A 25,269-nucleotide genomic window follows, 5' to 3' on the forward strand; every position below is an offset into this window, starting at 1 on the left:
CTTGTGCTGAGTTTAAGCATATTGTTACAACTTTGTCTATATATTACCTTTATTTTGGTGGGAAATCATCAAATTACCCCTCCCATTGCTGTTGTTCAAAGTTCGAAATAAGGAACAAATCAATATTAATTAATCTTCCCCCCATTTTGATTTTTACCGTAAACGTTTTCGAAAAAGAGTTAGCAGTTATAAAATAACATGCATAACCCATAGCAATAACGATTCGTTTAAATATCGTAAAACCATGCGATTGTAAATAACCATGACTATCCATAGTGTAATAACATAATCACATACATAACGTTATTCATTTTTTATTATTTTAATAACGGCATGCGGCAGTACCAAAAGTACCTGCCAGTCAGTTCCTTTTAAATTTCGTTAATTTAGGATTGGATTAGGAAAGGTCACCATATTCATTATGACTGGAAAATATGAAGTTTATTTGCGTGTTTACAAAAGCCGTAGGTGCCTATATAGTCATAAACTATGTACCTATAGCTTTTTAATTTAAACAATCGATGAAATTCGTATCCACAAAATAAAATAAATCCATGTAGATATTGCTTTATTTAATAAAATTATAGCCAAGAGAAGTTCAACCTCCAGATTTAGTTTGAGCTAGAACATGTATAAAATTATTAATAGTCACAAATCACAGGAAGTAGGTAATATCACTAGAGAGAAAGAAAATAAAATCATCTTTCTACATACACCTAAATACGATTTACAGTAATAATATCACCACTGAGATACCTACACAATATGTATTTAAACAATATGTATCTATGTATGATAGATCTGTGCAAGGACCTACTCGGAAGATGACACCTATGTTACGTCCTAGTAGATACTTTATGCTCTAATACAAAAGTACACAATAAATACTTAGGCTAAGAAGATACTCTAGGCGAATTATGAAAGCACAGATTTAATGATGTTACATTATATTTGTATCACCTACTCTAATACGTAGTACATAATATTCTACTCTTAATTGATTACACACTGGCACAGACGCGTCCGTCTGATGAGATTCAAGCGACACTGATGCTAACGTTCTAAGTACCTAACAATCAATATCACAATATAGCTACCTAAATACATGAAGATCCAAAGATGAGGCAACACCAACTATATAAGATTTACTGCAAAAACACTGTTATGTAACCTGCGAAACTTGTATCTGCTCATGTAGGTTCCATTTTGAATCTTTATCGATATCAGTTTGTTCATGATATAACATTATAAAAGTATAAAAATAAGGATGTACATTGTGCCTAATACAATAATAATAAAATTATAATAAATTGTTCAAAAAGTAGGTAACAAAAAGGAGTTTGTGGGTATTGAAAGGCTAACGAAACTGGGTTTATAGGCAATAAATGTTATTTGTGGTTTCTTATAGAATCAGTCAACACATTTTTTCCTTGATTTTCTGTGAAATGTAAGATATTTCTTAGATATTACACAATATTTTTGTTAAAGCTCAGATACGTATATGAAAATTACAAAACAATATATTCGATATAAAAAGATGCATATGTATGAATCGATGAGCTGTTGAACCTTCGTCGTCATCTGTTTGCTATCTGGGGTCGGTCTCCACTTCCAACAGATGCTATCGCTTATCGCTGTTTTACGCGGAATGGCTGCCTTTTGTTTACCCTTACTAACACTAACCACCAAAATAATGGGCTCCTGAACAATTTTTTTTTCACCTGAAATAATAGATACCATAAGCTTAATGCGTTTATTTGTTAAAATTTACAATTCTTTCTAATACACTATTAGGGTGGGTCAAGACTTGTGCAGTAAGAAAATCCATAAATTGATTTATCGATGAATTATTATATCAGACGCAGAATGAAAACAAGAATAGTTTATCATAATAATGAAGTCAGTTTAGTGCCTACGAGTCCGTTGGGCACTTAAATGATAATGAATTGGATTTAGAACGCACAAAGTAATATAAGTAAAGCTAAACCGAATACAAAAGTTCTCATTGCAATGTAAAGCTAAACCAACCCTAATAGATGGGCATACGGATTTCCACAATGATAAACTATTTATATATCAGATCATTTGATAAACTCCTAGATTTGCTTGTTGTTTGAAGTGATTATTACCCTGAATAATAAGTTAAATTATAATTTATTATTGCTACACTTTATTTTGAAGAACAAGACTAGATCACTAGTCCATTTCTCTAATTAATCATAGTTGTGGCCCTTACCTACTGCATACAATGAGCCAGTAGAAAGTATAACGTCGTGATCACATCACTAAGTTATTAAATACTAAGTTAAAAGTCACATTCATTACCTAGAGCTTTAAACAGTTATATTAGAAGTAGTCGATGTCGATATCCAAAAGGGTAAATGAACTCAACCAACCATGACGCGTATCGTTTGATCTTTCAAATATTGAATTGCAAAAAAAAGAATGATTATTGTTTCCAGTTTGATTAGTCATTGTCGTAAGAATAGATAATACAATACAATTACATATAAACGTCATAGGCTTAAGCAGTATTAATGTAAACCTTACGTAACAACCATTAGACAGCACTCACTTTCTCATTATTATTAACCAAAACTTAATAGGCAACTGGCAATTATAATTTCATGACAGCAATATTCAAGCACTAACTATTATTTTTCTACGTCTATGGTTTTACGAAATAAATACATATTTACCAATTTAGTGTCTATGTATAATGCCTTAAGTTAGTGTGAGGAAAATCATTGTGTGCAGTGTTTGCATTCTAAGAATACTTGTTTACCGGCGAGACTAGATTCAGGGTAACTAGTTTAGTCTAGTTTTGAATAAACAAGTTCAGCTTATTTGTTATCGTTGTTAGTTCAAAAAATAGGTAAAACACTCCTTTTATTTGCTGTGAAGAGTGCTTCTCTACACATCGATGAGTCTATTAATTTTAACTGCTTAATAGATATTAGCAAATGCGTCTGAACATTTAATTATTACGAACTTGCTTTGTCACATCTGTTATAAAAAGCATTTCAAACTAAACACTTGTTTAACTTAGGGCTTTTGTTAGGTATGTTATGTACGAGTGTGGTAATTTATATTAATACAACCACCCACCGGTGAATTCTTAGTTCTTTTTTGTTTTCTTCGATCACACCCAATCATACACAAACTCTTTTCTCTTCGTACAAAATCCAAGAAAAAGAAGGACACTTTGAAAGACGACTGTTCCTCATACTTTGTACTATTTTACAGACATCTTACAGTGAAATGAGATAGGTTTTAGACACGGCAGATAAATTAACGTAAGTAAAAATATATTTTTGAAACATTTAAAAAATATAGGTAGGTATATTCCTATATAACACCTACTTTTGATCTAATTCAATAGTGCCACTTCGTGTGTAGCAGTATTTTTAGAGAGAGTTATTTTATTGCTGTGAGAATGAAGGTATGAGTTAGGACAGTTTATTTAGTGGTTACGCCTATATTATTGTAGTATGGAATGCAGGGCAGTATTCAGGCTGGCAGTAGGGGCCGGTCTGCGTCTGCGGCGGCCCGCAGCGGGTCGCAGCCGTCTGCGGCGTCGCCATTGGCTAGCAACGCGTCGCCAGCTCCTGGCTCCGGCGCTGGGGGCGCGATCTGTAATGCCGGACAATGCTAACTGTACAATACATTGCGTAATACTAATTCCGCAAATACACCGGAACAGCGACAGTTACGGAACGAACAGTGGACACTCCTTTGTTATTCAGATTATCCAGCTTCGTCTGTGATACCTAATGCAATGTTATTGAAATACTGATTTGAATTTAAAACAATTTGACTTTTCTTGGATAGACAATCTTCAGGCGATTTTTGAAAAGTTATGCTGAAATGACAGTGATGCAAACCAAAATATTTTAAATGACAAATTATGGCAGAGAGCTAAGAAACCTAGTTACAAAAGGTCAATAAGAATAACTCAAAGCTTCGCAGCATGTAAATTATTTTCAATAGAGTTAGATTTATACTGTTAATATAATGGATCAGCTTTCTTATTATCGTATCAGCAATTCCGCGACATTCCTGTTTCCATTAAAGGTCAAACTGCGAATGTAACAATATTATGGTCGTAACTTGCAAACGAGAGTAACATCCTTGTGAAAGAGTAATTATGCAATGTTTACAAACACAGATACACGATTTAGGCACACACGCAACTATCAATTGTTAACGCCTATAACCACATGCCAAAGGTGCTTGAACGCGGTGAAAATAAAAGTAAAGTCACTCGACCTGCGCACTCATTTACGGAAGTGTACAAGAACACAAGAAACTACGCAGGTACTTTGCACCGAGCACAAGCACATACAGAAATACATAGATACGTAATATCATAGGTTAGTAGTTAGCAGCTGATGATCGGCGATGATGGTATGGCGTGCGAGGCGGGCGGCCTGCCCGTCCAGTGCGACAAGATACAAGTCGGCCTGTCCGGGTAGACTGTCCACCGCGCAAGCACTGCCCCGTCCCCTCTCCCCCTCCCCCTCCAGGTGGCCGCGCACCAGCACCCACGGTCCTCCTCGCTTCCGACGACAATCCGTTATGGAAACATTACACATGTTACGCTGTCGTAATATCCGACAGTTACGTTATTTGTAATTGACCGTTATGTCTGAGGGAACTCGCATGAACACAATGTTAGATTTCGAGGCAAGACACACTGACGCACTGTAGCTAAGCGAATGTCTTCATGTTATGTTGCTAACGAACTTTCTTTTCACTTCTGACCTTTAATTCTGCGTCTGTGTGCCTTGAGCCTGGAGATGACAATTTTATTTAGAATAGCGATGTATACAAGTGAAGCCTACCCAAGCTTAGTTTCTCATAGTATATTTTGTAGTAAAAATAACATGATCTATTAATATGAAAATCGTCCCAACGAAGGTTAAAGTTTTTAGATCAAGTGCGGTTAGTTTGTTATGCCCCTGCATCGTACAATTAACATATGTATTTGGTAGCTTATTAGATAAAAATGTATTCTATGTTCATATTAGGTGTTACTGACAGTGTGTTTGTCCGTCTGGCCGGTGGGCGTGTCGCGCTTGCCCTGCAAGTAGTAGGTCATGAGCTGGCCCTTGCCCTTGACCGCGACCAGGCCTCGCTGCTCAAAGTAATAGCCGAAACTCTGTAGGATCTCGCAAGTTTCTTCTGTCACCTGTTGCAACAGGAAGGAATAGCGGTGTAGAACAAAATCTTCCTAGTGATTAATAAATATTTAATAAAAAGTTTATAATCTTTTTGATGGTACCTGAATGCAGCCAGCTTTGCCGGTGCTTTCCATCCGAGACGCAACATTGACGGTGTTCCCCCATATGTCGTAGTGAGGCTTGCGCGCGCCGATGACGCCGGCAGTGATGGGGCCGTGGTTGACGCCCATGCGCAGTACGAAGTGGTTGAAGGACTGCTCGTTGATGGCTGCGAGCACTCGCTGCAGCTCTAGCGCGAACTCCACCAGACATGCCAGGTGCGCCCACCGCACTAGCACTCCGTCTGATGGCTGTGACGATCATCGTGGTCATATTTAAAAGTCATTATTGATTATTCAAATACATTAATCAATATTCTTCCGAGTTCATCTGTTTCACGCATTCAAATAACTAGGTGCTTAATCAAGAATATTAACTATTATCTAAACAATAAAAGCTATGTTCATCAGATTTGTTCTTTTGTCCTCTGTTTGTCATTAACTACGTCAAACAGTCAGTTAAATTAAATGAAAACCATTATCATTTTTATTTGTAGCTTTTCTTTGCAAACTTGTTCCGAATTGCACTCATAAAAACTTGTGTAATTTTAAAAAACTATATGTCCTTTCGTATTTATAAACTCAGTGTTAAGAGCGTGTACGTCAACCGCGCGCCATTTGGCCTAAAATGGTACTTTTCAAACCACTGTTTCTCAGTAACTACTTATCCTATAACTATGTTATTTTTTAATAACGCAAGGTAATTTCACTGTCTATATAGTTAATTGAACATAAATTTCAATTTGTGTAGTTTAAATACTTAAAACCCCTATAACGTAACAGATGTTTTATAAAATTCCCGTTCAGCGTCTATTTCGAAGCTTAAATTCATGTGAAAACAGTGGCAAATCTAATCATATTTATTTTTTTACTCATAGACGAAATCCCCATGCCTATAGTTAGTTGAAAACATTTTTTGATATAGGTCTCTATCTTTCAGAAAAAAATATTTTAACAATGTGAAAAATTGTGAATTTCAAATGCTTTTTTTACCTATCTATCTTACTTAATTTAATATAACAATTATTTACTATAGTAATATAACTCTTTCTTTAAAACATAAACTTTATATTATAATTTAATCTCTCGTTTTATTTTTTATAAATTATTTAAAAACTACTATAAAACGCTGCACGCGAGTCAACTCAAACCAGACCGCCGCAAGGCTTCACAGAGAGAGGACGTGTCGCTCCGTCACATCGCGTAGGGTGAATAACCTCTGCCGTGGATACCGAGAATAGAGAACATTTCAAGCGCGACCAACAAATCTTGATACATTACTATTAAAATTTTATTTAAAGCTCAATTTTGAAGCATATTTTTTTTATCGATTGAGTTGAAATTTTGTTTGAATGTTCAGTTTTAATGACAATGTATGATTCTATATCCAATATGGCGGTATACCCAAGATGGAGAAAAACATGTTTTTAATGCATTCCTACGATATGGGTATCAAATGAAAGGGCTTGCTATGAATAACTCGAAAAAAAATGTGTCGCGAGTCTAAATCCAATATGGCGGACTCCTTAGGCTAGAAATCACTTATTGCAGATGTCTGTTACCAATCGAACTGTAATTTTTTTTTTTTTCATTTGGGATGTACCCAAATTTTGACTTTTGATCTCGAATAACTTTTGAAGCATATAGGATAGATAACTTAAAACTTTATTTGCAATGGTAAACCCAAGCTCTTCACCAATATTTGGCTTTCCGGCAATTGTTGTTATTTGACCACAATTTTTCGGTCTGGATGGACTGGACCATTCATATAAACAATCAATTTTTCAAATCGGTCCAGGCGTCTTTGAGAAATCGAGAACAATCAAATTGAGAACAATCACAAAACAATCTAATTGAAACCTCCTCCTTTCTTTTTTTGAAATCGGTTAAAATACAGAAACTCTTAACATTGTCATTAATCATCAGTCGACTATTTAGTACTGTTGAAAATTGTATGTAATATACAGAAAGTCCTCAAAACCAAGGTTTTCATAGGTGCCCGATTTTTTTGCAAAAGAGTGTAAGTATTAACGACTTATTTTCATGCTTTTATATTTTAGAAATCCATAGACTTACACTATTTTCCCGCTATTAACTATTTACTAAATAATATATTTTTTGTTCTACCAATTTCACTCGAAAGGATCAAAATGGTTTGTGTGACTATACGTGAAGTATGATAGGCACGCACACAGCCGCGACGCTAGTCTGCGCGGTTTTTTGCGTTGAATTACCTAAAGTTGACATCGCGCGCCGAGCGTACACGCTCTTAAATGTCATTCTTACGTATCGCTTACGATTATACGTAGCTAATCATTCTTATTGTCTGTATTTCAACATGTTCCTTTCTTAAATAACAATTAAAATTAATGAAAATTAACTATTGATATTATCTTTATTAAGTATCTTACCTGCATTTGTCGCGTTGGGTTTAGGCCTGACGCAGCCATATACGTGGAGCTGATAGTTTTTATTTTGATTATGTCCTTACTGAACTTGGAATCTTCAAGTAACTGCAACCCAAATTTAAAATCATCCGTTAATTTTTTACGGCTTCAAACATGTTTGAAAGTTAATTTGTATGTAAATTGAAATGAGCAATAAATAAGAGACAAAGACATAAAGACGCATAGGTGTACAATTTGCACCTTTGCCCTTCAATCACCATTTAGAACCTACTTGTGAAGTGGAAAGCAGTTTCCTATACAACCTCGTTTAACCAGGAAGGACAGAATCTAAATGTATAGTATAGTATATTCCTATTTACATTGTCTATTTAGTAGTAGATATATTCCTAGTTATATTGTCTATTTAGTAATAGATAAATTCCTAGTTGTATTGTCTCTTTATTGTACTTTATAGTTAAGTGCATTAAATTGTGTGAAAATTGAAAGTATCTTCTTGCTTACATCTTTATTCTGAAACTTGCATAAATCTTCATGTGGCTAAACTATTAAAAACTATTATTTTCTATCTAGATTACAAATATTTATTTAGGAAAATAGATGAATTCCTATTCTTAAATGAGGTTGTGCAGTAGTTGAATGACTTGCGGCGGAAATCTTACCACTACTTTCATATCGTGGAGGTAAAATACGCAATATTATGTTTACAGGAAATTAAATTTGTCTGGTCAAACAAATCATTTTTTATTTATGTTATTACCAATTTTTTTTATAAAACTTGGTCAAAAGTTTTTTTCAGAGGTTAACCTATGGTATAATATAAGACAACTGTGTTAATTGTGCAACTTCTTTAAGTTATGCTGTCATACGAAATTGTACGTGTATTAAACAATAAAATGAAGTTGTGCTTTATAAAGTTGTCGTTGCACGATCGATAAAGTGACGCAACAAAAGTTGTAGGTACTGGTATTCATGATGCTTGCATATTAAATAGTATGCGTTTATATCCGTAATGCGCATGTTTGTGACATGAAATGAACAATTACCTACCAGATCGAAGTCTGATATGACTTCATTCAGAAACCGTAAACATTCTAGGCCTTGGTTATTGACTGTTTCTTCGGAGTAGAACTCTGTAACAAAGCAAACAATACATGACATAATAATTTATTTGATACTAGTTAATAAACCTTCTTAAGAAAAGGTTAATTAAATATAAAAGCAAAAGGCTACCTACATATTTTTTTTAACACAATAAAATGTTTTTTTTAATAAACGTGTTCATTAATATGTCTAGTAACAAAACTAGTCAAGGCAAGCAACGAAAGCGACATTTTTCTGTAATAGTATTGAAGACGATGCATGTTAAAACCTTAGAACATATGACCTTTGAAAATAATCATTTACATACTGAACTGTCAGGAATATTTTTTATTTATTCATCGAGAAATATTGACAGTGGGTAAATTGGTAGGTGTGCGACAGTGTAGTTTATAATTGAGACCAGTTTAAATGTTCACGTTAAGGTCTCATTATTTTTCTCCTAATCTTATCCCAATCATTTTGTTGTACCACTATTTTTGTTGGGTCGACTTCATACAATACATCCATCTCTATCTGAAGACATCTCAAAAATAACATTATTTCTAAACAATATCAACTTGCATATAATCCCCGCTATTTATTTCCTCAAATCTTCCAAATATAAACTCACTAGGAACAAAAGGAATGGGCAAACTTCAGAACAGGGCCCCGATTCTCCTAATTTTACTTAAGCGTCATACGATTCACGTTCGACTCGATTCGACTGAGATCCAATCCCGACTCGATTACGATTGAAGCGTATGTGGCATTCCGCTATTTTTTCTTTGAAATAAACGTTTTTATCCTTTTCTGTCATTCAATAATGAATCATTTTGTCTGCAAATGATTTACGATTGCAAAATGATTGTACAGCAAACTACCGTTTAGACCAAAATCACCAAAATAGCAGACCAATCGCACACCAATCAAATGTCAATCGAATACGATTGGTCTTTTAATAGTAGCAGAATGCCCGATATGGTTAAAACTGCTATTGCGATCATATTGCGATTCGATTTCTATTCGATTTTGACATTATTAAATTAGGAGAATCGGGCCCCAGGTTTCATACCTGAAAAGTTGGGCATGGAGGCGAATAGCACGCCGACCTCCGCGTAACTCTGGCTGTACAGGTCGCGATGGTGGTGGCGCGCGCCCATGAAGTGACGCGCCACGTGTGGAGGCAGCACGTTGTGGATCAGCGCCTGGTTGCGCCGTCGCAGGTCGCCAGCTTGCTCCGCTTGTGCTCGCATGCGCTCCCCGCGGGAGTGACGGGCACGCTCCAGGGATTCCACCTGTTAACACGTCAAAGTTGATCTAGCAAAACTTACTTATATACTATAGCAGGTTTTTGTAATGCCTATAGTAGAAGCAAATATAGGGTATATTTGTAGTTCCTAATAATACGTACGTATCTATTGAATATCAGGAGCGCCACCACTATGAAGAATAGCATGATTATGTTGCGACCGCCATGGATGCGGGCCCTGCAAATTGAAATGAGTATCAGTAGGTAAAGTTCATGTCATAAGCTAAGTTTTTGAACAGGGGCTCAATTCCGCAAATTTTACTATCCAACTGAGATCCAATCACGACTCAATTACGAATGAAGCGTATGTGGCATTCCGCTATTTTTTTCTTTTAAATAAACGTTTTTATCCTTTTCTGTGTTTTAATCATATTGTCTGCAAATGATTTACGATTGCAATATGATTGAAGTGCAGACTACCCTATAAACCAAATGGCAAACCAATATTAAACCAATGACATGTCATTAGAATACGATTGGTATTGCCTGATAAGGTTAAAACTGCTATTGCTATCCAATTGTCATATTATGACATTAGCAGAATCAGGCCCTTTGTTGTTTGATGGTGACGTACAGGATTGCCAGTAGGTGTTCGTCGTAGTCGGTGGTGGCGTTGTAGCGCACGCGGTAGGGGTCGCGGTCGAGCGAGGGCCGCGACAGCAGCAGCGCGGGGTGCAGGAGCGCGGGCACGGCGTGCGCGGCGGCCAGCAGAGCCAGCAACACGCTGCGCGCGCACACGCCTAGTGGCGACACCCACAGCGCGCCGCAAGCTGCGCCCGCACCCACCTGAGTATACGAACCAGTCATTAATATAACTTGTTGCTGAGTAGGCTCTCTAATATTTTCTGTTTATTTATTTTTAAGGTCCATTTCGCGAATGAAGTCCCGCGGAAAATTGTTTTTACTGAGCTATCGCATAGACACTAGCGCTGCGCCTGCGGGACTTCTTTCGTGAAATGCACTTTAATACTGAACTTGTGATGTCTACAATTATATCTTCTCTACCCTTTATTATTGCGTATTTATCTTACAATTATTGTCACACGAATATTCTTCTTTACTCAAAACCATTTAGAATGTACACGAAGTATAACAAGAATTAAGTATACATTAACATTAATTTCCATGACATTGACCCGTGCTGACAAGTACTAATTACGTAAGGATGGCTCGTGTAAGTTCGTGTTTGCAAGAAAATTGAGCTTAATTAAGAAAAACAGGGCCGTTTATTCTTCCTCCGTATATATGCGCCTTTAATGAATTAAATAAACAAGTATATGGTTACAAAGAGGCCCCATTCCTCGTCGTTGTCATTTAACTTTTCTATAGTCATGTAGGTTTCGTAATTAGTTGGCTGCACCTTCCAAACGTATCTTACTTAAGTATCTGCCTAATTAATACAGCTATCCACTATGCCTTAATCGATTGCATTTGAGTTTGATTCATTATTTGTCACGTTGAACTAAAAACGTACCAATAGCGCCGAGCTGTACACATCAGCTGTTTGTCTTCCCACGATGCGAGATTAAAAAAGTCGAACGGGGGAAATAGGTTACTATGAGTTTGTACAAGCGACAACGATGAGAAACCTGTCACCAGCTTCACGCTGTTGTTTGGTTGCATTCGTTTAACCCAAAGAACTTTGGTTGGTGTAAGTAACAGTAACTATTTACGACTACGTGAGAAAGCTAGGACGTTTGAAAGGTCAACCGCGTTATACAACATACCACTGAAAACATATAAGTACCGATTGTATGTGGTAGATATTAGTTAGGTATTTCAATTGCTTTATATAATTTCTATTAAATACATCTGCAACCGTTGAAAATTATTAAATTTCTCTAAACTCCACAGATGCATAGTTAAATTGGCTATTGCATCGTTCATACTAAATATGAAGCCGTAGAAAATTAATTTGACTATAAAAACGTTTTAGCATGGATTCGTCATTTTTATGAAATATTACGTATTGAGTGGAATACCTAAATTTGATTGTTGCGACACAAAAATCATTATGTAAAAGTCTAGTCAAGTCTAGTGCCCATTTCCACATGTATCTGTTAATTTTCAACAGCTGTCTAGGCTGAGGCTGTTGTGTCGAATCGGCATATTGTTCGTCAGCCTGCCGTCGGTATGTAAATGTGAAAGTAGAAAAGGTACTTCACATGATAGTAGTAAGAAGGATGTATGCAGCGCCGCGCGCCGCTGTGCGCAGGCGCGTCGTCTCGGAGACCATCCTCCAGAAGCATCGTCTCGAAATTACCGCAAATTATCTGCACAAACATTTATAATCATATATTAAGATACAAAATTGATAATGTATGGAATGTCAGAAAAAGTTTCTCGAAAGTTATAGGAAACTTTTAAAAAGTAAACAACAATCTAATAAGTTAAGATGACATGTGTGGGTATGAAGAGTGATTGCCGACGCGCGGCGATAGCGACAGCTGTAGTGATAGTGATAGTAATCGTGACGGAAACTCGTCGCGATGGAAATAGAAATAACGAGTAGATAGTGAGAGTCGGTGATAGTGAACATAGTTAGATGGTGTTAGCGCACTCACCAGTGGCGCAATGTTCGCGGCCACAAACATCGCGATGTTGAACGTTCCGCATGTTAGCTTCCAATAAGGACTCACTATTTTTTTCTGCAACATTACAAATCACTAATTATATTGAAATTCAGGCAACATACAATAATGAGTAATGGATTGCTGTTATTCATTCACTTGCAGTTTAAGTGTCATTAAACATTACAGCTAATTGATGTCTAGTCATTTGTAAAAGTTGTATAAAGTAGGTACCTATTAAAAGCGTTTTGTTTTTAAATAAGTCTCTTTAACATTAGTATTAGACAGAGGCTTTTATGATTTCATCAGTGAACGAGAATGGCGTTCTTTTCGCTTCGACATTTAACATTCCTCACGCTCCCCATAGCGATAAGCGATAGGCTAAGGTTTTCTATAAGTCGATTATTTATTGCGTACATCAAAATAGACCTTTTGGCACTAAGACCTTGTTGAAATATTACCAATTGTATCTTGTAATCTGACAATCAATTTATAGGTCATGCACTTAACAATCTTGTGAATTTTTGCGCCTTGGTACATGACATAGGTACCTACTGTTGTTCAAATTCCCTACTCTCTTCTCGAAATACTTTAAGCATAAAATTATCAGTGCTAACCTTATACTGTGAATATCGATAGCACGTGTAATAAACCACGTTGATTAGGCCGGTCTCTAGCACGAGCGCGAGGTAGACGGCATGCAGTGACCAGGTGGGCGGTACCGCGAAGCTGGCCAGCGTCACCACGGCCGGGAGCAGCATCAGCGGCGGCGCGGCGATGGCCAGCGGGCACGGGTCGCTTCGCCGAGCGTACACGTCCTCCGCCCCCGATGCTTTGAACGTCAGGCATAACGTCGTCCCGTCTGCTAGCTCCCTGGCATCACATTTTATCAATCAATACATTAAAATTGTTAATATGTTTTATACATTGAAGTAGGTACTCTGAAGTCTCGAAAGATCTTAAACACGGAGAAAGTTTTAAAGTCCTACTTATATCCATCAATAAGCATTGTCTTGAAATTGAGCTATATAATTCGATCATCACTTTACGTTTACAGAGTGTAAATTGCAGCTTATAATAAAGAAAACAATCTGCTCCTGCATAGGCCGAGGACCGGTATGGTAAATGTGTTTATTGACACGGTTCCATTACATGCGCCTGAAATAGCATATTGTAACTATTTGCGATACGCGGTGTATCCGAACAGATCGATCTTCACTCGCCTTACACATTTACAAACACCCAACAAAAAGGAAATATGAAAATAATTCGCTGTGTTAACGTTAAGAGCAATCCAATTCATTCGTTTTATTCCTTTCAGATTCAAAAGAACAAATGAGTTAATCTTACATGCAGTTAATAATTTGAAATTCATATTTTGCAGCAATATCACAACCAACATATTATTGAGATTACGGTGCATATAAACACAATGAAGGTGATGGTGGTCGACCACAATAAATCAATCATTATAATTATGTGTATACTTTTGATGAGCAAACACTGGAAAAACAGACATGCTAATGAGTAGACCAACGATCCTATCAATTATACGCGAGATGGGTTTGCCCTTCACATTCCAGCCTATGCGGTTTGTGTAATACAAAAAGAAACAAACATTATGATGCGCTGCGAATAAATTAAATTATTGGGTAATAGCCACAGACAGAAATAAAAATAAAATAAAAAGGGAAAACTGGAAAATTGAGTACCGCCGAGCTGCTCGTTAATAGTTTCCGGTGAAAGCAACAGAAATAGGAACAGAAAAACTGTCCAAGATATACAAAATAATTTAAATACACAGCTCAGTGAACTTGTTGGATTGATAATTTGGAAGCAAACCACTGTATATTTGTATATGCGTAGTGCTTGTTTAGCAATATTTTAATGGCAAGTATTTTAAGAAAACACATTCTGTAATTTTTACAATGGGTTTCGTTGACTGATTATGTACAGCTCGCCTTTGTAAATAAGTTTATGTTAAAAATAATGTCTTAAACAAAATAGAGACTCAAATGAAGATTCAAACTGTCCACTTCACATAGCTATTACACACGGTACCTACAACAAAGGACTGAATAATATTGTGCAAAACCTGTGAACTTACTTGTCATCGTCTCTATTCACCAGCTCTTCTTGCAACATGCTAAGTATTTTCTGTTCTTCGTTGTCCTTGCTCTCGTCTTGTGGCGACAGAACCTACGAATAATGTACGAAGCATGTCTATGTAATTGACAAGCGAAAAATCAATATATGAGAGCACATGATCCGCGTACTTGTAGCATTAACAATCAACATATGTCCGAACATAATGAACAATCGATTCGAGTGAGATTATTTTAACCTGCTACGTTAGCTACACTAGGAACTATCTAGCGCAGGCCGCCTAGTGCCCTAGTGTCCTATTTATTTAGGCTGGAGGCGCGGGAGCGGTGCGAGGGAGGGTGGGAGGGGCGGGGAAGCGCAGTAGTGCACTCACCGAGTCCTCGTCATCGTCTCGGAGGTCGGAGAGCGTGTCGGCCGCGTCTCCACCCTCCGCGGCCTCGCCCTCCGGTGCACTCTTCTCCTCGCCTCCTTGAAACTGTACCATACAATCACAGTAAACATAACTCCACTAGCCACGGAAACTGAAACGCACTGCCTCACATTTATTCATTTTATTTGCTGCCCTGCTCACTCGTGTAATTAAATCCCGGTAGGTGGGATTAACCTAGTTTACTAAATATACAAATACCACGACCATCTTTATAAGGCAAACGTGATCATAGAGCTTCAAATGAATAAAGTAAAGAGAGTATTCACGTGTTAATAAATGCAGACTGCAATATGAACAAGAAAATCGTAGATTTTCCATTTCGCTTTGTTCACCTTGTCATAAAGCTTTGTCGACCTAATTTGCTTCGGCGTCCGTTCCATATAGATAGAAAAGTAAAAGGATGGTTCATGTTACTATCTTGTTCACAGTAATTTTTTTTGATTGTGAATAGGTACTACCTTCTTTAAGATATTAATATTTTTAGCCTTAAATGGAAATATAGTTTAAAATCTAAAGCACGTTTGTAATAACTGCGAAAACTACGATATGTATAAGTACGGTGTAAACTGCAATATTTTGGATTACTTCCAGCTGTGTTATAGCAACATTCATTAAATGCTTCCAAGCAATTTGTTAAGGTTATCTATATATAAAAAGCAGTTTTTGATTGACCGCCAAATAGCATGTAGGTACTTAAACTATTGAACGTCAACTTCTCCTTCCTCGTTAAACGGAAGTAAAATAAAAGCAGGCTTATATCGAAATAAACATTTCAATCAAGCACATATAGTTCTTCAGTAACTAGGGCTCTTTTAGATACAACCAACATAATCAGCTTAAGTCTTGCTACTAGAGGGAGTTAGGAGCTCTCTCCGCGGGTGGGTGGGTTTGGGAAGAGACCTTCGCTTTCCGATATTCGATGTACTTACCGTTTGCAATATTATCTAGTACACTAAGCTTATAGTAGAACAAAAAATATTGAAAACTATACCTATCAATATGCAAATTAATTTCAACAACGCAGTTTATATTATTGCACAGCGTGAAAGTTATTCACTGGAGGCAAATTGATCACAAAACAATTCATATAAAACCCACGCCTATCGCGAACGAATAATACGATTCGGAATTCGGTAGCGAGGTGGTATTTTGTACATACATAGTGTCAATCAAAAATGTATGTAGGTACATTCACAGCTGCGTACCCCGATACAAATATTTCACATCGCAGTCGAGACTATTCAGGCTAATTAAGGCATTGATAACGGAAAATGTCGCTGTTGGCAAATTGCTTAATTTGATTGGTCCATTGGGTTCTAAAATTGAAAATATTTGTGTCAATTTGTTTGCTTATTCTCCCATCTACGTAGTCTTTTTCCCAAATATGATGGGGTCGGTTTCTATTAAATTATTATATTGCCAATTCGCTTTTGAGCATTATCAAGTACATACAGACGGGGAATTATTGTTACAATAATTGAGGTTGTTCAATCAGATCAAAGGGGGAGGCCTATGTTCAGCAGTGGACGTCCTATGGCTGAGATGATGATGATGATGAATCAGATTTTAACAGTGCTCAGATTAGTACCTAATTATAATTTGATATACGAGATATATAAGATATATAATTTGAGATATTTCAAATAAGGATTACGAGTTCCATAAACAGACAGGTGATACTGGTCCTACTAGAACTGTTATTAGGAATATGTGTAATCTTATATGTTTTATAATATTAGTAGGTAATGCATTAATTTGAGAATGATATTAGCTATTTTTGTTAAGTCTTATAGGTCTTTTAATATTCGTAATACATACACTTGAGAATTATATTAGCTATTTTTGTTATAACAACAAAACTCTTTAGTGAATTCGTTGGCAATATCATCTGCAATGTGTGGACTGAAGTGCTTACGAGTAGTTCTCAGAAATACGCACGTTCTCGTTTAGCGTAAATGTTTATTTCTTATTACACAAAGGTACGTAGCAACCGAATTACACGTTCCTAACAATATAACGTTTACACTGAAAACTACAGAAAAGTCTCCTTACAATATAGGCGCCTGCAGAAATAACAAGGCAAAACGAGCAAGTAATGTGGCATAGGTACGTAAGTAGGCTGTAAGTATATAATTGTTTATGTTATTCGAGCAGAGTACTCACCGGTTTGAGAACTCGCACGATGAAGTACGTCTTGATGCCAGCCTGGCGCAGCATTTCCTCGCGCCGTTCCCCATGAGCGGGCTCTACTTCAAACTCGTCGTTCAGAAAACTCAGCGTTACTTCGGAAACATGTACGCGTCTGTAAACAAAACTCTTATAAATAGAATGTAACTACGTACACATAAATAGAAACAGCTACTAAAGTCGTTGAATAAATAAATCTTTTAAAACAACTAAGAATAAACGAATAAACCACCTTTAGATGATTTTATTTGTCTGTTTCGCATCTCTGTGTGTAAACAGTTTTGACATTGTTTAGGTATGTACAATGAAATGAAATGGATTGTAGTGTCTGCGACACAGATGCTATGAGATTTTTAAAGATAGATTTTCCTGTGTAAAACAGAATTTATTTTACGTTGATAATTGTATGAAGTTGATCAACCTTAGTAAAACGACATTTAATTCAAGTTTACTCGAGTTATAAATAAGACATCTAAGCTCTATTCTTCTTTGTTTTTCAAAGGCGTTTGTCTAAATAACACTGGCAACAGAAATGTGACGTCAGTAGCTACCTACCCAGCCATTCCACTGCTCTCCATCTTGTTAGCTAGTTCGACATCTCGTGAGTATACATCAAACTGCCATTGTCTTTGGCCAAGTACTCCCGCGAGTACTGCACCTGTATGGATGCCAACTCGCATGTCAACTGGCGAGTTTGTGGTCTGTTGAACATATCTGGACAAATCGAAATATACATAAGGCTTCATATATTAATTTTCTGTATTCTATTTTTAAAAGGTACTTTTATACTTACTTAATGGCTTTGACCATAGAAAGTCCCATGTGCACACAGAGCACGGCATGGTCTGGACGCTCAACAGGCGCTCCGCTGATGCAATAATAACAATCCCCCAGAATTTTAATGCGAAGCTGTTGATATTTCTACAAAATAAAATAACAATTTACGGAAGCCGAGACTGGCGGTATTAATTTAACGCGGACGAGACTTGGAGACGAAATAATAAATTAAATTTTCTTTACCTCAGCAAGTCGATCAAAACGAGCAAACAGCTCATTCAATATGGCGACGAGATCTTGCGCTGAATATGTTGAGGAAATAGCAGTGAAGCCTACGATGTCCGCATACAGAATACTGCATGCAGAAATAATATGTTAATACATGTATAATAGTAGTTCATTATATAGTTGCCGAAATAAACGATTCTAAGTTGCAGACATACCTGACATTTTCATGTCGAGACATATAAATTTTTTTGAACTGCGTATCAATCAGACCGAGTTCCTTCCGCATTTGCACGGCGACGTGTTCTGGGAGAACCGATAGCAGCAGCCGCTCCTAAAAGAAATGTGTTCATGATGTAATAACTAAGTACGTATATAGTGCTTCTATCACTCCAACATCACTTTGCATCAAATAGGATATCTACCAAAATAAACAGAAAAGCTTATTCGTAAATTGAAGAAGATGAAACGTTTGAGAAATTTAATTTGTATGCGAGTCATTGTGATTAGATACGGCTTAAATACGGATATAAATTTCGCCTCCTACGATCTTTACATTATTAAGAGAGAGAGAGATTGGCCTCCCGTATTTCGCAACGTGTAAAAATGAAATGATTAACTTGAACGATCTGATCGCTTCCCTATATTTAATGCGCCCTCTCATGGATGATGAAACTACGCATAAGTGTGAGTAGGTGTGTCATCGCCACACATCACTGCGCTTGAAGCCAGCTCGGTGACGTTTCCCGTGATTTCATGGATCACAGGCAGTAAACGATTTGATTGCAGCTGAGTCGATATACTCTTATTGAACACCAGCTTGTCAGCGACTCCAAAATCTGTCTTATCAAATACGTATTTAGCCAGATTATGATAGTCTAACTCCTACATACTCGTTTAAACACAAGATAGTTCCGGTGTTTCGGGTGACAACCCAGTTCTTACGAGACTTCAGTTCTTAGTTTAAATTGATATAACCGATGACATCAATTTAAATAAGACCCAAACGTTAAACTTAGTAACGTTTAAACTTAAAGTCGGGCAATTCAATTCAAGGGTTGCCAAAAATCGACGAAACAAACTTTGCTCAGTAATAAAATATTCCCATTTCAGACTTGGAACATAAACTTCAAAATTATATAAATTCTTAACAGAAGACGAAACTTAAGTGCCTACTTGGTTATTGAAAAAGGAAATTATTGTTCTCAAGTTTTAAACGTCTCAACCAATTTTAAATAAATTGAAAAATATCGTTAATCCTTTACAACGTTCGACAATAATAATATAAAAAGTATCGCATTTCAGTTTTTATTATTACTATCCACGATAGCAAAGAAAATAAAATTGGACAGTCACTAAAATGTTTTTTTTTCAGAACATTTTTAGCCTTAGGTACAGAAAGGAAAGAGTCCAAGCTACTCGCTTCTATATTAAGGTCTTATTGGCAAACAGATAGGTAATGTTTTGATACATATAGAATTATGGATACGTTAATGGTCACCTGTTCTTTGCTCTGTTGTTCAATTGTGAGTTTATCACGTAAGCTTCTCTTGGTTTCTTGGAATGAACTACGTTGTTGCTTTTCACTGATAGCATATGCCGTGCCTCCCAGCATCGTCGCACCAAGTAGCAGTGCACCATTTGCAATTTGCTGTCAAAGAGGTATAATGTTGAAGAAAACCTAATAACGTATGCCTGTTTAAGTATTTAAAATAATTGCTATGCATTAAATACCTGAAAGTAGAAGTCGTCAGCTAGTCTGGTCTCTGATGTTGAAGCATTGTAGTATTGCACCAGAAGATACCCGCAAAACGAAATTGAGCTGTACAGTATGAGCAACACATGATGCAGGGGCAGGGTGGCGAGGGTAAAATATTGAAGCACTACGGCCCAGCCGAGTAACTCGTTGTACGAATCTCCTAACCGACGAGAGGCGCTCACTAACAGTTGAGTCCAGAGCACAAGCCACGCCACATGGTTGAGGACACGGCGCGCAGGGCGTACGCACACGTACGCGGATGCCAGGATCAGGTTAGCTACCAGGGCTATGGCGACAGAAGCGTACGCGAAGGACAGGTCGCGCTCCCCCGGCACCACCACCGCGAACGCCTGCATGAGCGCGCCGGTGGCCAGCAGCCGAGGCACAGCTCGCTGCCGCTGTCGCTGCGTATACGCCGAGTATAGCTTCTCTTCTTCTCGGTCTGTGAATCCCCATGGTGGCACTAAACATATCCAACACGCTGATTTGTTCAACGTTCTCGCCTGCATTTGTTTCTCCATTGCTTTCAGTTTGTACTTATTTCCAACAACTCAAGCCATTTATTGCTAAGAACGTTCTCCATTATTGTCATGGCGTATTTCATAGATTTTATTTAACACTACTGAAATACAGAATTACGTTGCACGTGAGTCAAATAGATGTTTGTTCGAAGAATTCGTTTTTATTGATTTTCTGTCCGTTGGAAAGGAAATGACAAGATTGTTATTGTGATTAACCTACGTACTGTCCAAACGTAGCAACACAAGCCTAAAAAATCAATGTCTCCACAGTTAAATTAAAAAGCGATGTCTGATAAGTCTATGGAGTTAAATGATCTTAAAATTTGTTTCATAAGTACCTACAGCTTTATATACAAACGCGATAGTCTGCTATTAAGATAACAATAAGCGTCTACGTTTCATGAAGACTCGTGAAGATGGGCTGTTTGTGGCATGACTCATATGTAGGGCTGCCATCCGTCCGGGTTTCCCCGGATTTGTCCTCGTTTTGACCCCGTCCGGGGGACGTCCGGGCGGGTTTTCAAGAAGCGTCCGGGGAAAACCCGGACACTTTTCATGTAAGAAAGCAACTTACTGTAGTTACGTATTTATCGGCATTATGATACAAAACACTAACTTTATTCGGTATAAGAGTACCTACCCGTCCGGGGAAAAAATGCGATTTACGTCAAATGTCCGGGTTTTTTTTAAATCTTTGTCCTGGTTTGGCGAAATTTGAGATGGCAGCCCTACTCATATGGAAGGTACATAGCTCTATATTTTCACAACATATAAATCATATGTTATTGAACACCTGTAAGATGTTGGTAAGTAATTAATCTGTCATGTAAAAATATATGAAATAAAGTTAAGCCTACATGTCCCATATATATAGGTTTATCTACTCTACTACCTGTTCCCCGCAGGCTGAACCGCGTATCGAGGGAAGTATTGAAAATCCTTTCCTGTCCTTTCTCAAGCCCTAGATAAATCGGTACAGTGGTTAAGGCGTCAAAGTGCGACAAATAGGATGACTTTAACATTTATAATATTAGTAAGGAATAACGAAGACACAATCATGAAATAGTTGCCCTCTAATCTGTAAACATTGGGGAACTGTGTATAAAAATGCAAGAACTAGAACAACGTGTGTCACATCGTCTTATTGAATGAACGTCAGAGAGATCATCAGGCGGAGACTTTCCGTTAGCAAGACGGCTTGATCGAGGACGCCTGTGTAATGAATAAATTACACGCTGAAACATTGTTCCGATATCCATTCATTAACTGGGCCGTTTAAAGACATACATAAAGTACCCATAGTTTTGTCCATACTAATTTCAATATTGACAATTGTTACGATGGACGTTTGTGATGTGACCGTGAAACTTAGTCACAAGTTATTTGTTTCACTTATTTTACTCATCGCCGCTTATGAGCTAGTTAGTCACGCGTAATCTTCGAGTTGAAACTCCAAAATTCTTGTATTTAGTAAATTACTCTAACTTCAAAACGTTACAGAGAATTCATATAAATTGTACCTACATAATCGTTTTGCGAAACCGTATAGTTAGACTAGAGGCTTGGTTAATGATAGAATCGTAAAACCATAGTTTTACTCAAATGTACTCAATAATGTAATATGAGCTTGAATTAGGTCATCAGTTTCATAACGAGTCAATAAAATGTGCTAAATGACATTTTAGTAGTTTTCTCATTCCAGTCGTACGTGAAAATGCGGAAATTCATAAAACGCTATTTTATCCATATCGTGACAATAATCAAGTACTTAATAATGATTTATAGGTCACACAGTACGTTTTGTAAATTATAACAAATGGTTACTGCACACTTTAGGAAAATGTCTAGAAATAAACGTAAGTAGGTACTCGATTTCGGCAGGGATTGAGTACAATAGAGGTATAAGCTTTCACGAACCTTACAGTCAATCAAGATAAGCTAAACCCTAAACGAACATGAGTAGCTCGATAGAATTACGTTTCCTGGTGAACCGTTTCGTTATAGCCTATATTAATATTTCGAAATGTGAACAAAATACTTATTTTTTTACGTATTTTTTCTCCTTCTGAAGTGAAGCTAGATTTCCCTACATGCTATTCCATAAAAATAACTTGATAATGTTTGGTTGGAGATAATTATTTACGATCCGACCATAAATTCTTGATGAGATTAAATTAGAAATACTCTTAGCAGCTCGCGTTTCAACTGTTTAATTTTTCGTAGTATAACTATGGAATTCTAGTTAAGTTACATTTCGACTTTTAATTTTGTTCCGGCCCAATTAACAAAATATGAAGAATTTTTATTAGGTACTTATAATTTGACCCAATCCAAATCTCATAAAAGCTACAATTTAGCTAAGAAAATGGTAATCGAAACTTATTTTTAGCAATAATTGATATTTAATCAAATGGAAGTGTCCAAACAATGTGATCTAGAGATAAAACACAAATACACAAAAACCAAATGATCACTTGTACGGAAACATGTTATTTCGTAATTTCTAGCTGAAACTATCAATCAATCATACTCGTCAAAACGAGGCTTTAATCGGCTCTGGCAGATAACAACTCGGTGATTATTGAATATCATTCATCTTTATAGATTCCTAGTTTAAGTATTTAAAACGTCTCGAAGCAAAACAAAGAAATCCAGATACTCTGTCGGCTGATCATGATGATGATGATGATGTCATCTTAGTTTAGAAATAATTATTATTTGGAAAGAAACATGCATAAAACATAACTATTGATATTATCTTACTTAACTATCTACATTTTAACTAAAACTTACATCTTTGTACTGCCAAATAATATTTCAGGTTTACAGCAATGAAATGGTACTGTTAGTTGAATGGTGCTAAAGATATGAATGAAGCAGCTAAATAATCAATTTGTGTATCACACAAAGCTTTATGAAGACATTCTGGATGGAGACATCATTATTGTCAACAAAGGGCTGCGGCGCCCGAGATTTATATTTGACTATCAGTATCGGCATACAAACATAAGACTATGATACTGTGCGATTGAAGACAAGTAGGTACCGCTTCGTCTCTATAACTAGAGACTTAGCATAAAAATGTAGGTAAAGTACGCTATAAACCACAGTCATGAAAAAAAAAAACATTTTGTCATTTCCTTTTGCTCCGGACGTCGCAGAAACGTTACAGATTACTTCATTTATTATTTAATAGAATTGTATTTCCCGCCTAAATTACGGTTCCGATGATGTAAGCAATCTCAGTAAAACTCTTACTATTGACCCATAAATATTTAAATCGCGAGAGGATGACCCTTACATTACAAGACGGGCCTAATTCAGGAACGACGAAAAACAGATAACCGTACGTTTTATGTAGGAATTACAGGAGGATTGCAATCGTGTGGAATATTGAGCGCGTTGGGTTCACAGGGCTGATGCGCGGGTGGCGCGCCGGGCGCCGTGGGCTCGGGCGGCGCGAGGGCGGTGCGCGCACGTGCTGCCGTGCGACTGCCGCGCGCCGGCCGCCGCCCGCCGCCCGAGCCCGGCGCTGCCCCTGTTCCCCGGCCACCCCACACAACCCGCTTAGCTCATTCCACTATACATTGATTCCACTGTATTTTGTTAACATTTCACTAACTCTTTTATGACTAAACTTTTGTCACACACTAATAAAACTTCTTATGTTACCTACGATGATATCAGCCTACAATATTTTTGCCCTAATTTCTGATTGCTACCTTAGCTAGAAACTACGATCGGTTTAGTTAAGACGCAAGTAGCTAGCACAATGCCTACGTATGGTGTAGACATATGGGTACAGATTTCAGGCCAAAAGCTTTCCTCGCCGTCACCATGTCATATTGATTTTAAATCCAATACGAAACAGTGGATATGAACCCCATTTAACATTTGTAAAGTATTTTGGTCAAGGTCAAGGAAGCTCACTTCAGTCTGTATTAGGAACCGCTCAAGGACTATTTTCCGTATTTTCCTTCGTTGATTTAAATGTATAATAAAATATTACTTTTTATATTGAAAGTGAATCATCTCATTGTTAGTTTTTGAGACTGCACAATTTTTCTGAGTTGTACCTGCATATATTTTCGAGATTGAATTCATTCATCATTGAATACGAATATTTATTAAAATGTTAGACAGTAGTAGGTTATCAAAACTTCATGTTGGTGCATCAATCTTAACAATCTCAGTTAACCTACTTCAGCTTGCTACTGAATTGCATTACATTAATTTCAGAAGCGCGCCATTATGTAAGTGAAAGTAGGTAGAACAAAGCACTGTGATGTAGGTCTTCCTAATTAATTTTATGAAAGATGACATTATTTTATTTAGAGAGAGGTTAATTTCTATTTCTCTTTAAGGAAAAAAAAGTGTTGATATTTCAGTGACTAAAGCATATCTACTTTTACGTCCTACTCTTCAACCTAAACTTTTATTTAGCATAAACTATAGAATAAATAATACATTACATAAACAAAATAAATAGTCAATAGAGGACCGTAACACATAACACAAATAAAATAAAAAGCAATAGGAAAGTATTTTTATTCCCTCGGCCGTTAGAGCCTGACTACGCCGTAGGCGCTGCGTAGCAACGTCTACGTTAACTCCGG

General features: G+C 36.9%; 1 protein-coding gene across 1 annotated transcript; it reads right to left on the reverse strand.

The window, feature by feature from the left end:
• Nucleotides 1-555: 555 nt before the first annotated feature.
• LOC110375470 (adenylate cyclase type 8) lies at nt 556-24,136 on the reverse strand. The gene is made up of 21 exons (XM_021333581.3): nt 23,955-24,136; nt 20,108-20,754; nt 19,875-20,024; nt 18,592-18,707; nt 18,392-18,503; nt 18,165-18,292; nt 17,927-18,085; nt 17,348-17,486; nt 15,128-15,229; nt 14,756-14,847; nt 13,266-13,521; nt 12,643-12,726; nt 12,244-12,351; nt 10,653-10,864; nt 10,181-10,256; nt 9,842-10,064; nt 8,737-8,819; nt 7,693-7,794; nt 5,285-5,533; nt 5,042-5,191; nt 556-3,633 (listed from the first exon to the last, which is right to left on the reverse strand). Exons 2-21 carry the CDS (start codon nt 20,651-20,653, stop codon nt 3,511-3,513), a joined length of 3,210 nt encoding a protein of 1,069 aa, XP_021189256.3. The 5' UTR covers nt 20,654-20,754; nt 23,955-24,136; the 3' UTR covers nt 556-3,510.
• Nucleotides 24,137-25,269: the final 1,133 nt, after the last annotated feature.

Source organism: Helicoverpa armigera, chromosome 6 (assembly GCF_030705265.1).
Source record: "Helicoverpa armigera isolate CAAS_96S chromosome 6, ASM3070526v1, whole genome shotgun sequence".
Lineage (NCBI taxonomy): Eukaryota > Metazoa > Arthropoda > Insecta > Lepidoptera > Noctuidae > Helicoverpa > Helicoverpa armigera.

Bases quoted from the DNA above. Each gene is read 5' to 3' on its own strand.
- LOC110375470 (XM_021333581.3), bottom strand. From the start codon at position 20,653: ATGGAGAAACAAATGCAGGCGAGAACGTTGAACAAATCAGCGTGTTGG. The intron at 10,065-10,180 runs GTACGTATTATT...ACGTGTTAACAG, and splicing joins TCCTGATATTCAATAGATAC to GTGGAATCCCTGGAGCGTGC. The intron at 3,634-5,041 runs GTCAGTAACACC...CCGGCATTACAG, and splicing joins GCCAGACGGACAAACACACT to ATCGCGCCCCCAGCGCCGGA.